Source organism: Salvelinus fontinalis, chromosome 17 (genome assembly GCF_029448725.1).
Source record: "Salvelinus fontinalis isolate EN_2023a chromosome 17, ASM2944872v1, whole genome shotgun sequence".
NCBI classification, from domain to species: Eukaryota; Metazoa; Chordata; class Actinopteri; order Salmoniformes; family Salmonidae; genus Salvelinus; species Salvelinus fontinalis.
This window is the reverse complement of record NC_074681.1, coordinates 20948343-20962971: the sequence shown is the minus strand read 5'-3', so window position 1 is coordinate 20962971 and position 14629 is coordinate 20948343. Positions and strand designations below refer to the sequence as shown.

Here is a 14629-nt window from a genome sequence, read left to right as displayed (position 1 = left end):
TTTATCCCCGACGCAACTGCTAGATGGCGCTGTAGTCGTAGCCACAATGGTAAAAATCATCAGTCTCGACAAACATCAGTATCTTTTTTATTTGTTTTATTATTAACAACAAATCAATACAGAAAGTACATGAGGGAACAAGTATATATAGATTATATATAATGGACAATCGAGCTAGGGGGTACAATATCACATTACAATTACATACATACATACACTTACAATTCTAACAGCCTTTTTTGTTAGTAGAGTATTTAACTGTCTTAAAATACAGTTCAATTTCTTTTTGTAGGGTAAGAAAATGTGTTTTTTTGTTAGTAAATTTACATGTGTGTATATGATATTTGGCCAAAAGAATAATTAAATTAATTACATTAAAATGTTTCAGCTTATTTCTATCGTATGTAAAGAATCCAAGCAGTACATCTCTCCACAATAGTGTAAAATCTTCATAAATGTGTTCAATTATAAATCTACTGATGTCTTGCCACAGTTTTCTTACATGAATACAATGCCAAATAAACATCAGTATCATAACGCCGGAAATAACCGGAAATGGCGTAGAGATCATTTTTCGCATGGGCATGCGCTCAGAGTTTCCCCAGGTTTTCCCTTGGTGGTTAGCAACAACATCCATCTCCAACATGCTTGGTAAATTGATCGGTCAGAAATATTTTTCCATCGCGAGAACATGGTAAGATAGTGTATGCTTACTGACATCTTGCTATTGATATTTGATCAAATAAGTTTCCAATGCAATGTCTTATTCTGACTTGCCCTTGTCTGTTTTACCCTTAGCTAGCTGAGGTCATGTCCGGAAACGTTAGTTAGCTAGCATACTGGCTACTGCGTGCCTTGTATGGTAGCAAAGCTAGTTAATAACCGCAGCATTGACCCGTAGAAGGTTGCCAAGGCCGTGAGCCAGAAACGCCGACCTGACTTTGATCAATTGGAGAAGTAGTTAGCTAAGTACCTAATTCTTAAACTAGAGCTAGGGGGCGGCAGGTAGCCGCCAGTAACCGCAATCCGACGTTCTGCCCTGAACAAGGCAAGTACTGTTTCCCGGCGACGATGACGTCAATTAAGATAGCCCTGCACCTCTTTGATTCACAGGAGTTGTGCAACTGACTGAATCCCCTAGCTCGATTGTAAATTACCTATTCAATTTTACCCCCAACGCAGGGTTCCAACGTTGGCGGTGTGGGGTTCAGTTGGAGGGGTGGCATTGGTACACTTCACTGACTGGCGCTTGATCTTGGATTATGTACCGTACGTCAGCGGCAAATTCAAGAACGATGACTAGAGGCGTTTCTGTGGCTGAAGGTGAGTAAATGTGCACATAGCATCACAGTAAGGGTATGCTCTCTACAAAGTGGTTTACTTGACTTGTTTTTTTTAGGGATGGCCCGTCCATTTTTAGCCCAGTGGGCCTATCTGGCTTGAGTTGTTTTGGTAAAAATATAATTGTCTGGCTAATAATGGGGGCCTCAAGGGGGAAAAATAGTCCAGTGTGAGGTCTCTAAGGAATGCGAGGGCTGATTTCTGGTCCCAGTCCACCCCTGCCTGTTTTTACAGGGTGTCTCTGCAACAGATTGTCAAACCTAGCTAGAATAGTTCCGACCAGCAGGTCACAGTCAGTATATCTCCCTATAGGTCGGAATGTTTGGCTGCCCGCGCGGGAAAGGGTGGGTATAATTTGTGGAATGTTCCAAAAAACTTTGTAAATAACAAGGTTGCCAACAAATGACGCATACAAAGTTGTATAGCGGCAGAATAAGATACCGGGTAGGGTGTGGGCTATTTCTTTCACTCACCACGTTTATTCCGAAAAATGTCTGCCCTCACTCTGGTAGCCGATGGACAAGCATTAAGAATAAGTTATGTGGTGAGTAGATGCCTATTCGACAGCTAATTAGCTAGGTGAATTGATCATGCAACTTTGTATGTGCTTGTTGGCAACCTTGTACTTTACAAAGTTTTTGGAACAGATTCCTTTTGGAACGTTCCACAAATTATACCCACCCGAAATCAAGAAGAATAGAAGTACTGCTAGTTTTTAAACAGCCCTTTTGTCCTCATGCTAGGTAGCAGAAGCCACAACAGCCATTTTGGAATCGCTCGTAGATCTTTACTTTGAACAACAAAGCACAGTCAGCCAATCAGGCTCCTTTGTTGTCCCTGGCAACATTTTACGTGCCATTCCCAAATGTTACTTATAAATGCCTCGTGAGCTTAGTTAACTGTCATACATACCCCATCAGAACCCAAAATATATAAGCTTGTTTTACTCCACTGTTTGTAAACAATATTTAGCCTCAACATGGGTAGAACTATAATTTTTATATCATTGTGTTGTCAATCCTTGCATTTATAACTCAATAAATTTGAGAGTGGTTACATTTCTACAGCCCCATCCGTTCAGCTTTTTACTGAAACGCGCCAGGAGTACGCTTTGTTCTTGAGGGGATTCGATTAATTCCCCTGGTGAACCGGGTTAGCGTTGATTGCATTGGTTTTGGGACCGGGCTGCCTCCCATGTGTGAGCCAGGTGCCCCGCTTTGGCTGACGGCGAAGTCATCAAAGCAAACGTGACGTAGGTTAAACATGTGGAGTAATGAGTAGGATTCTGTTGTTTCGCATGCAAAAGTGATTGATTTTGATAAGGCTTTATCTGCCTTCCCAGTGAATACTAGTTTCAAAATTCCAACATCTATTTTATGGAAAAGTGATGTTTTCCTTGATTCCAACATGACTGAGCGCAGCAGATTACTGTTTGATTTGAGAAGGGCACTCCTCTCTCACTGCTTTTGCCCATTCACGTCACAGGCCACAGCCCAGGGATCTAAATCAAACTCCCTCATTGTTTCAACTGCTGATTAGCCCAATATTGGACTAAATGGGCCTAAAGTTATTCCTTAGTCCAAGGACCTTACATGTTCTGTTTAAATGGAGAATTGGCTTGAAGCCAAAACAGACAAATACTCCATCTAAATGTGAATCGAATCTCAATTGCGTTACGGTTCAAGAAACATAAATCCCTCCATATCACATCAAAATATTATCACAAATGCTAAATACACACTTACTCTTCTAACCGGTTTTAAAACCGTTGCAGCTTTCCAGTGACAACACTTTTCTGGCGTTTATCTTCCGTTTACACACTGGTGTTTGGCGACGCAGATAGCTAATTAGCACACTCGCGTCTTTTTTTCCTTAAACAAGCGTTGTAACATGGAAATATGGCCATGTGGGAACCCTATAAAGGTGTGTATCAATTTGTATTCAATGTTTTTATGATTTCTATGGTAAGGTCCTTATGATTCCAAAACGGTACCGCAAATGATGCATGTTAATGTTCAGACTGAGCATCGCGGCTCTTAACAAAACTCCCCCCTACAGAAGACTCCTTCGTCCAATGACTCTTATGTGTGATGTAATGCAAATGAGTCATGATCAAGGGCTAATTGCTGCTTTAGGTCCTGGCTGTTGTCTTCAATCACAACATTGCTGGCAGCGGTGTAATTGAAGCCAACTAGGGGTTTGCACATGAGCCAGCTTCTTGAGAGAAGGACAATAGTGTCGTGTCCCTACAGGATGATAACTCTGCCTTGCCCGTTGGATTTAAATGTTGAATTTTCACCATACTGCTCATTGCTGGCATCTTCAGTATGTAATAATCTCAGATCCTCAGTGTCGGGTCGATTTGGAAAGTCCTTGAAAGTATTAAGTAGAGACTGTGACACCCACCCAATCTTTTTGCCTGTAGGTCAATCTGTGCTTTCAGAGACAGGCCAAGAGAGATGGAGAGAGTGTGAACAGACCATCAGGCACCAGGACTCAACTCCACCCCAGGACAAAGAGAAGAGGAACACTGATTTCACCTTTTTCAATCATTTTAAATGGACTTTTCATCCTGATTTTGAAATAACCGTGTTGTGCATTTTGTCTTTTTTGGTAATTGCTCAGCCAATGGAATGACAAGGAGGAAATAGAAATGCATGTATTGAGACATTAACATTGTAATATTTATTCCCTTTTTGTTTGATTGAATTTTGTTGTCATTTTAAAGCTTAGAGTGAAATTCTACTTTTCGGGGTCAGTTAACTTAAGTGTTGGTTTTAACTGTTTGATTTTCCAGAGCGAGGGCTATGAAGTTAAAATCATACAGTCTCTGTTTTTCCCTTTGCTTTCGGTTCACTGTATCAACCATTATCGTTTCAGTGTAGCCTGGTTACTATTGGTAGTCTGTTTCTGCTTCTAAACTGTTGGCATGACAATGATGTAGTTTAGTTCAACGCACAAACTTTTTGGTACCCGGCTTGTTTTCTTGGACCTCCTTTGTCCAACTTCTTAATGATCATGATGGTTGTTTTAATCAAATTAAGTGTACAAAATTGTCTGGTATTTTTCCCTAGCCATTTGAAATCTATCCACAATCTTGTGATGATAATGGGGAAAAACATTAATAAAACGAGTAATGTAACCTAGGTATATTCAGTGCTTTTGGGTTTCTTTTTTTATTTCACCTTTATTTAACCAGGTAGGCTAGTTGAGAACAAGTTCTCATTTGCAACTGCGACCTGGCCAAGATAAAGCATAGCAATTCGACACATACAACAACACAGAGTTACACATGGAATAAACAAAACGTACAGTCAATAATACAGTAGAAAAATAAGTCTATGTACAATGTGAGCAAATGGGGGGGGGTAAAGGCAAAAAAGGCCATGGTGGCGAGGTAAATACAATATAGCAAGTAAAACACTGGAATGGTAGATTTGCAGTGGAACAATGTGCAAAGTAGAAATAGAAATAATGGGGTGCAAAGGAGCAAAATAAATACAGTAGGGGAAGAGGTGGTTGTTTGGGTTAAATTATAGATAGGCTATGTACAGGTGCAGTATTCTGTGAGCTGCTCTGACAGCTGGTGCTTAACGCTAGTGAGGGAGATAAGTGTTTGCAGCTTCAGAGATTTTTGCAGTTCATTCCAGTCGTTGGCAGCAGAGAACTGGAAGGAAAGACGACCAAAGGAGGATTTGGCTTTGGGGGTGACCAGTGAGATATACCTGCTGGAGCACGTGCTACGAGTGGGTGCTGCTATGGTGACCAGTGAGCTGAGATAAGGCCGTGCTTTAACTAGCAGAGACTTGTAGATAACCTGTAGCCAGTGGGTTTGGCGACGAGTATGAAGCGAGGGCCAACCAACAAGAGCGTACAGGTCGCAATGGTGGGTAGTGTATGTGGCTTTGGTGACAAAATGGATGGCACTGTGATAGACTGCATCCAGTTTGTTGAGTAGAGTGTTGGAGGCTAATCACCGAAGTCGAGGATCGGTAGGATGGTCAGTTTTATGAGGGTATGTTTGGCAGCATGAGTGAAGGATGCTTTGTTGCGATATAGGAAGCCGATTCTAGATTTAATTTTGGATTGGAGATGCTTAATGTGAGTCTGGAAGGAGAGTTTACAGTCTAACCAGACACCTAGGTATTTGTAGTTGTCCACGTATTCTAAGTCAGAGTAGTGATGCTGGATGGGCGAGCAGGTGCGGGCAGTGATCGGTTGAATAGCATATTCAATCGCTCCCTATCCCAGTCTGCTGTCCCCACATGCTTCAAGATGGCTACCATTGTCCCTGTGCCCAAGAAGGCAAAGGTAAATGAGCTAAATGACTACCGCCCCGTAGCACTCACTTCTGTCATCATGAAGTGTTTTGAGAGACTCGTCAAGGATCATATCACTTCCACCTTACCGGCCACCCTAGACCCACTTCAGTTTGCATACCGCCCCATTCAGTCCACAGACGATGCAATCGCCATCACACTGCACACTGCCCCTTCCCATCTGGACAAGAGGAATACCTTTGTAAGAATGCTGTTCATTGACTACAGCTAAGAATTCAACACCATTGTACCCTCCAAGCTCATCAAGCTGGAGGCCCTGGGTCTCCACCCCGCCCAGTTCAATTTGGTCCTGGACTTTCTGACGGGCCGCCCCCAGGTGGTGAAGGTAGGAAAGAACGTCTCCACTTCGCTGACCCTCAATACTGGGGCCCTACAAGGGTGCGTTCTCAGCCCCCTCCTGTACTTGTTGTTCACCCACGACTGCGTGGCCATGCACGCCTCCAACTCAATCAAGTTTGCAGACGACACAACAGTAGTGGGCTTGATTACCAACAACGACGAGACAGCCTACAGGGAGGAGGTGTGTAGGAACTAGTCAAGGTTGTGTGCGTGTGTGGTGTGTAATCAGTCAATTGAAGGCCCTAATCTACAGATTTCACATGACTAGGTAATAGAGATAAGCATCTGTTAGTCACAGATACCTTCAAAAAAATGGGCCTCACATTAATCCTCAGGGTCTCATCACGATATTTCTGTGCATTCAAATTGCCATCGATAAAATGCAATTGTGTTAGTTGTCCATAGCTTATGCCTGCTAATACCATAAACCCACTGCCACCATGGGGCACTCTGTTCACAACGTTGACATCAGCAAACCGCTCGCCCACACAATGCCATACACGTGTCTGCGGTTGTGAGGCTGGTTGGACATACTGACAAATTCTCTAAAACGACGTAGAGAAATGAATGTACAATTCTCTGGTAACAGCTCTGGTGGACATTCCTGCAGTCCGCATTCCAATTTCACACTCCATCAAAACTTGAGACATTTGTGGCATTGTGTGACAGAACTGCATATTTTTGAATGGCCTTTTATTGTCCCCAGCACACGGTACAACTGTGCAATGATCATGCTGTTTAATCAGCTTCTTGATATGCCACACCTGTCCATGTGGATGGATTATCTTGGCAAAGGAAAAATGCTCACTAACAGGGATGTAAACACATTTTAGAGAATGTTTTTTTTGAGTATGGAACATTTCTGGTATCTTTTTTTTTTCATCTCATGAAACATGGGACCAACACTTTATATGTTGCGTTTATATTTTTGTTCAGTATTTTTATACTGTAGAGATCAGTGGTGTAGTGGAGGGTAAATGCAGTTTACACACCTTTTGATGAAAAATGAAGAGATGGCGATCAGAGTTTACCACTACATCACTTGTAGAGATCAGGTTTTAAGATAGTGAGGTTTCTAGCTGAGGATAGCTGAAGGCACCAGAGTTAGAACCTCTCACTTTGACAGAAATTCACACACATACAAAGTCTAATTGTAGTTTTGTCAGTGTTAGACTGTGGTAATGTTTTCAACTTTGAATGTCCATTCAATAAACTTTATTACTGCTAAAGAGATACCTTGGGATTTTGTCAATGCGGCACTTTATCTCCTTCCCCAGAGTCAGATGAACTCGTGGATACCATTTTTATGTCTGTGTCCAGTATGAATGAAATTAGCAGTGGTGGAAAAAGTACCCTATTGTCATACTTGAGTAAAAGTAAAGATACCTTAATAGAAAATGACTTAAAAGTTGCCCTGTGCAATACTGCATGAGTAAAAGTCCAAAAGTATTTGGTTTTGAATATACTTAAGTATCAGAAGTACATGTAATTGCTCAAATATACCTAAATATCAAGGGTAGACGTATGAATCATTTTAAAATTCCTTATATTAAGCAAACCATAGGGCACCATTTTTTTTACGGATAGCCAGGGGCACACCAACACTCAGACATTAATTTACAAACGAAGCATGTGTTTAGTGAGTCCACCAGATCAGGGGCAGTAGGGATGACGAGGGATGTTCTCTTGATAAGTGACCAACTTTACTGTCCAGCTAAGCATTCAAAATGTAAGGAATACTTTTGGGTGTCAAAGAAAGTGTATGGAGTAGAAAGTACATACTTTCCTTTAGGAATGTAGAGAAGTAAAAGTTGTCAAAATAAAAATAGTAAAGTACAGATACCACCCCCAAAAAATACTTAAGTAGCACTTCGAAGTATTTTTACTTATGTTCTTTACACCACTGGAAATTAGAGGTATTTTCGCAAGCCAATGCTAACTAGCGTTAGCGCACTGGCTGGAAGTGGAAGTCTGTCGGTATCTGCAAGCGTGCAATAAGATTTTGAGGTGTTTGACAAGAGTAAATGTTTACTAGTGCTGTTTCATCGCGGTACAAAATCCTTAATGCTCATTCTGATAAACATTGTTACACCATGTGCCATCCACAGACTGTCAAATTCCTATAATATCTAAAGCATTATTTTAAAAGGAGACATCGGAAATCTCACTGATATAAACAGTCTGGCACCATTGCGCAAAATAAACTATGATTGAGCTATGCGTGGGACGGTGCAGGAACTGACCAATGGCAGGTATCAATGGACCGACCAAATGGCAGTCACTAATGGGCGTTTGCTGATATCAATGAGTTTCTTGATAATCAATAACTGATAAATAACATGCACCAAGGGGCGTGTCCTGATTTTTCAAAACGCCCCGAATTGCGATCTGCAATTACACCATGTTGGAGAGCACAGCTGAACAGAAAGAAAATCCACAACAATAATTTCTAGACTCATTTTTCTATCCTATGCAGATTCCCTAATCGACAAATATCCAGCAATCATAACCTGCAACAAGCATGGAGAGAAAAAGGTAGGTTTTAACGAATTGCTCAAAATAGTATTGAGAAGGATAAGTAGTAAGCATAAAGACGGTATGTTAAACGTTATCGAAGTCTGCAGGAAAAGCTTTATAGCTCTCATTAGGGAAAGCGTGTATGTATGTATGTCTGGCTGGCATTATTTTTACTCGATGGAGTAGCCTGGTAGCTAGCTGGCCACTAAAGTAAGAAATCGTCCTCTTACTAGTTAAAACTGTAACAAAAAAGTTAAAAGACCACCGTCTCCAGATTGCATAAAAAAGGCATTGATTCGCTAACGTTAGTTTACTAGCTAGTTTGTTAAAAACTAACATCAGCACTCCCGTAGCAGGTGATCTCACATGTATTTGTTTCAGCTAACGTTAATTAGCAAGTAGGTGTCGGTCACGAGTCTTTTGGGTGCGTTTAACATTCGAGACTGACAAACAAATCACCATGTGTCATAACTACTCTTATTTGTAGATTAGTTAGTCACATTTACCCATGATACATCGCGTTTGATGCTCTTAAACGGTCAATGTTTACATCGGTGTTAATTGATTCACGTGATGTGGACTTTCTAGTTAATACAGTATTGTGAGGGTTATACCGTGCTGTTGGTATGCTAGGACAGCTAGCTGACTTTCATGGTTTACTGGTGGGTATTTTTTCAGGCTGAGGCTCTCTGATAACAAAAATGTACTTGATTGTAGTCATTTAGTGACTTACAGTACATTCATTATAAGATAGCTAGGGGGGACAACCACATCAGTCATAAGTACATTTCTCCTCAATAAAGTAGCTATCAGCGAAGAGCTAGTAAGGGAGGGAAAAAGTCAAGTTTAAGTTCTTTCATGAAAGCCCTTTTTTTTTCTCACTTCAAGGCTCTTTAAAAAAAATATATAACTCGTATCATGTTTTAATATGCATTAATGATAGTTTCCTGAACTGCAATAACAATTATTCAAGTTTCTGAACAGTCTTTGTAAAAATATATATATATTTTTTCATGGTTAACTACGTTAGTAAGTTTTAAAAGACAGGCTGTGTGGTGAGGGTGCCTATTTATATTCATGAGCTCGCTTTGACTGACAGCTTTTTGAAACGCCTATGTCAAGCAACTTGTATGCAGTGTTGCAGTAAAACCATCTCAAGCTAATTTGGTGAAAGAGAAATCAACTCAAACAACATTGAAATTTCATCTGATAATTTTTTTAACCTTTATTTAACTAGGCAAGTCAGTTAAAAACAAATTCTTATTTACTATGACGGCCTAGGAACAGTGGGTTAACTGCCTTGTTCAGGGGCAGAATGACCGATTTTTACCTTGTCTCTCGGGGATTCGATCTAGCAACCTTTCGGTTACTGGCCCAACGCTGTAACCACTAGGTTACCTGCCGCTTCAAGATATCTTTAAAAAAAAAAATATATATATATATATATATATATATATATATATATATATATATATTGCTCAAAAAAATAAAGGGAACACTTAAACAACACAATGTAACTCCAAGTCAATCACACTTCTGTGAAATCAAACTGTCCACTTAGGAAGCAACACTGATTGACAATACATTTCACATGCTGTTGTGCAAATGGAATAGACAAAAGGTGGAAATTATAGGCAATTAGTAAGACACCTTTCTTTCATGCCAAACGTCCTGGACGGTGTTGGGCTGTAAGCACAACCCCCACCTGTGGACGCCGGGCCCTCATACCACCCTCATGGAGTCTGTTTCTGACCGTTTGAGCAGACACATGCACATTTGTGGCCTGCTGGAGGTCATTTTGCAGGGCTCTGGCAGTGCACCTCCTTGCACAAAGGCGGAGGTAGCGGTCCTGCTGCTGGGTTGTTGCCCTCCTACGGCCTCCTCCACGTCTCCTGATGTACTGGCCTGTCTCCTGGTAGCGCCTCCATGCTCTGGACACTACGCTGACAGACACAGCAAACCTTTTTGCCACAGCTCGCATTGATGTGCCATCCTGGATGAACTGCACTACCTGAGCCACTTGTGTGGGTTGTAGACTCCGTCTCATGCTACCACTAGAGTGAAAGCACCGCCAGCATTCAAAAGTGACCAAAACATCAGCCAGGAAGCATAGGAACTGAGAAGTGGTCTGTGGTCACCACCTGCAGAACTATTCCTTTTTTGGGGGTGTCTTACTAATTGCCTATAATTTCCACCTATATATATATATATATATATATATATATATATATATACACACACACACACACACACAGCTCCAGTTTGGAATGTCTCTTGTGATGCGGTTCACAGGACATGGGACTGGGCGACCCATGAGGAGGCTCACAATTGTCCAGGTTAGGGGAGGGCTGCCCTCAGGTTATTGCCTCAATTGGCTGGCCGGGATGTCCTTGTCCCATGGCGCTCTAGCGACTCCTGTGGTGGGCCGGGCGCATGCACGCTGACACTGCCTCCTCCTCCGACATGGGTGCGGCTGTGTGTCAAGAAGCAGTGCTGTTGTGTTTCGGAGGACGCATTGCTCTCGACCTTCGCCTCTCCCAAGTCTGTAAGGGAGTTGCACCGATGGGACAAGTCTATCTACCAATTAGGGAGAAAGTATTTTTTAAAGTAAATAAAGCAACAATCATTTTTCATACTTTGGTCATCATACTTTGACCTGGCTTCCTTAAAATTTCAAATTTCATGAAAAAACATGATTTTGACTGTTCATGACCTTTTAATCAAAATAAAACAGTTATTTTGTCCTCAGTGCCCTCATTAAAGTTGTAACTGCAGGTTGCTGATAAGCTGCCCTCGGATTATCAACTCAATTTAATGCAAATGTTTTTTTTGTTTTTTTGCTGTCCTGTCTTACTGCCTCATTTAGTGACCCTGGAAAGAGATTCCTGAGCAAGCCCCAGCTAGCTCGTTACCTGGGCAACACCATGGAGGTGCACGCCATTGAACCCTGTGCAGGAAGGATGCTCATGAATAAGCTTCAAAGGAACCGGCACAAGCATCGCTATGACGACAACAACCATCAGATCAAGGTGAGAGAGGGTTTTGTAGACCAGGATCATGTGTAATCTGTTTGACCTTTGAACAATGATCCCTGACCTGTTTCTGTCTGTTTTGAAGGTTAAGCCGGACCTGAACACGACCTTACCAGTCAGACAGACAGCATCTATCTTTAAACAGCCTGTCACCAAGGTGACCAATCACCCTAGCAACAAAGTGAAGACAGACCCCCCCACAAGCTGTCGACCAACCAAGACAGGTGAGTCCAGTGATGCTCGGCTCTTATTGGTTGTGATATAATGAGACTGTTATGTTATTGCTGACATATGGTAGGGAGATGAAGTCATCTACTCTGGCCTAGCCCTCAAAGCTTATTATTGGGATGAGTCACTCAATTTAACAAGCTTAATCAAAGCTTGTTAAATCATTCCTGTAATGTGCTAAACATTTTGAGATGTTCTGAGTGGCAATGATTTCAATTTATTTATCACATTAAGTGATGCACGCGGAGTCCGATGTCTAGTTGTTCTTTACACACTGTTGGTCCTCAGCTGTTTTGGGAGAGGAAGCTGAGTGGTCTGAGTGCGTTTGACATTGCAGAAGAGCTGGTGAAGACCATGGACCTTCCCAGGGGCCTACAAGGTAGGTACTGACCTTCCCAGGGGCCTACATGTTGAGTACACAGCAGCGAATACTTGAGTTTCAATATACATATAAACGCACACAAAATTGTTGGGTTTTATCTGACCCTGTGTATGTCCCCGTCCCCAGGTGTTGGGCCTGTGTGTTCAGACAAGACCTTGCTCTCTAGCGCCCTGCACACCAGCCCCACCCCTGTCACTGGTCAGCTGACCGCAGCCGTGGCGAAGAACCCTTGGGTATGGCTCAACACCGCCCAGCCGCTATGCAAGGCCTTCATGGTTACCGATGACGACGTCCGGTAGAGTACACATATAAACCCTGTGGTAGGGCACAACAACACCCAGCTACTGTGGGGCCTTGTCGTTAACCCTGCCAAGAGGACTGTCATCAATCATTGCTCCCTAACCCCTCTCCCACTATGTGGTGTATGTAGGAAGCAGGAGGACCTGGTCCACAGTGTGAGGAGGAGGCTGGAGGAAGCTCTGATGGCGGACATGTTGGTTCACATAGAGGACCCCACCAATGAGGCAGACGCTCTGAAGGAGCAAACCGAGCAGGAGGACAAGGAGGGCGTATAGCAAAGGTACAGCAGAGCAGTATAATATAGAAATTAAATAGATGGATTGAGGTTACTTTGTCTTTTAAAATGTTGCGTTCTGTGGGTTTGTTCATAATACTTTACGTAGGGAGAGAATGGGTAAAGTCCAGAATTAAAACATTAACATAATTCTGTGACAATACCAGTAGTAACATGCTATAGACAAACGTATTGATTTACTTGTGATCATTTCTCTCCTACGGGGTTGGTGAATACTACAGAGGGCTGCCTGGAACACTATATTCTACCCATACATGTACAGGATATTCACCAGGATCTGACTAGCATCGGTCAACATGAAGGATCCTCTCTCCCACTGGGATCTCCACACATGTCTTTCTGTCTGGAAGTCGGCCAACTACAATTGAATCCATATGTATTTTCGACCAATTTAAATTGATTTTAGATATGGGGTAGGGGGGAAATTAAGACCTTAGACAAGGCTTTGCAGTTCAAAGTTTTTAAATTCTCTTATTTTTACCCTCAATAATTGTCTGGAATGTGACAAGTATGTATGTATGTATGTATGTATGTATGGTGCTTTAGACAACTTAGTTTTACCTTTTGTGAATACTCTTAGCAAGTTAAAGGTCGAAACAGAGTTAACGTTTGTGTGCTTGAGAGAGAGAGAGAGCGAGAGAAGGGGGGGAAGTGTGTGTGTGTTTTTGAGAGGGAAGAACAGTGTGTTTGTGGGGCACCACTCAGTCCATTCCATTTGAAAGGTTCCATCTAGCTCTGTCTTGTGTTGCCCTGGTTCCACTGTCATTTGTGGAGAATTAGAGGGGTGCGGACTGGGCAAGGGACCACATACTGTAAGATAAATTGGAGGCTCAAAATGGACTTAGCAAAAGACTACCTGTTGCATCAGGAATCAGTCATAGATAAACGTGCATCATATGACCTGATATATCCTATAGGTCTTGTTATCCTTATCTTGTTTGGTGTTCTTCAAACAATGTAGTCTGGATAGTCGTGAAGAGCAGTGACCTGCACAGAGGTTGCATTGACTCGCATGGCTCACATGTTCCAATAAGTTCAAAACGGTGCTAATCTTTGTAGATGTATTTTTGCTTTCATGTTACATTGAACTGTCAATAGATGTGAAGGCTGACAGACTGCGCCATTACTCTGCGATAGTTGCCTATTTGGGATAAAAAAAATTTTTAATGTACTTTGTGGCAAGTCACAATTATGCCGTAGTTATTTAACAGATTTTTTTTTCAGGTTTTAAATGCTATTAAATGTTTACCTTAACCTGTTCTTGATTTGAGGTATGAATGCGAAGATCATTCACTGTCATATGAAGACGTCTGAAAGTAGGAACCCCCCCATGAATTGTAATTGTTAAAATTATGCTTTGTAGAAAAATACAAAGTTTTTCCTCAGATGGATTTGTTACCATTGCCTGTTTTAGAAATTGTAAGTCAAACATAAAGCAATTTTTTTTTTCTATAACAAAAATAAATGCAGTCTATTGTCATCTGTGTTCTTTTAGATGCTTACTATGTGAGATCAGCAGACGGAGAAGACTCCTCACCAGACTTGTCTGGTTTGGTAGGCTACGTAGTGATTCTGTTGGTAGGTCAATGTGAGCATCAGAAGTTGAAGCTTGAGTTTGCATAGCAATCAATAATGGATAATTAATGTATTATTCTAGAGACTACATGGAATTTGGCATCTATTATTCAGTTATTGTCCCATTTGGTCAACCTCAAGGGGTTGACAAGCACCCACACAATAACGGGGACATTGCTTTCGCTCTAGACCTTCAGACACAGTTGGTTATCTTGAACTGCTACCCTTGACAAAAATGTTGAGGGTGATAGGTTATTTTGTCCCCATTTTCCCAATAACT

At 41.7% G+C, this 14629-nt stretch overlaps 2 protein-coding genes across 2 annotated transcripts; both read left to right on the top strand.

Annotated features, from left to right (window-relative positions):
* Positions 1-563: 563 nt before the first annotated feature.
* LOC129813950 (cytochrome b-c1 complex subunit 10) lies at positions 564-4491 on the top strand. The gene is made up of 3 exons (XM_055866620.1): positions 564-694; positions 1183-1323; positions 3767-4491. Exons 1-2 carry the CDS (start codon positions 579-581, stop codon positions 1301-1303), a joined length of 237 nt encoding a protein of 78 aa, XP_055722595.1. The 5' UTR covers positions 564-578; the 3' UTR covers positions 1304-1323; positions 3767-4491.
* A 3743-nt stretch (positions 4492-8234) lies between these two features.
* On the top strand, positions 8235-14254 carry mbd3a (methyl-CpG binding domain protein 3a). The gene is given in 8 exon segments (XM_055866614.1): positions 8235-8555; positions 11404-11566; positions 11655-11762; positions 11764-11793; positions 12086-12176; positions 12306-12474; positions 12610-12759; positions 12996-14254. Coding segments are annotated over 7 exon segments (720 nt in total). The 5' UTR covers positions 8235-8541; the 3' UTR covers positions 12755-12759; positions 12996-14254.
* The last annotated feature ends 375 nt before the right edge of the window (positions 14255-14629 follow it).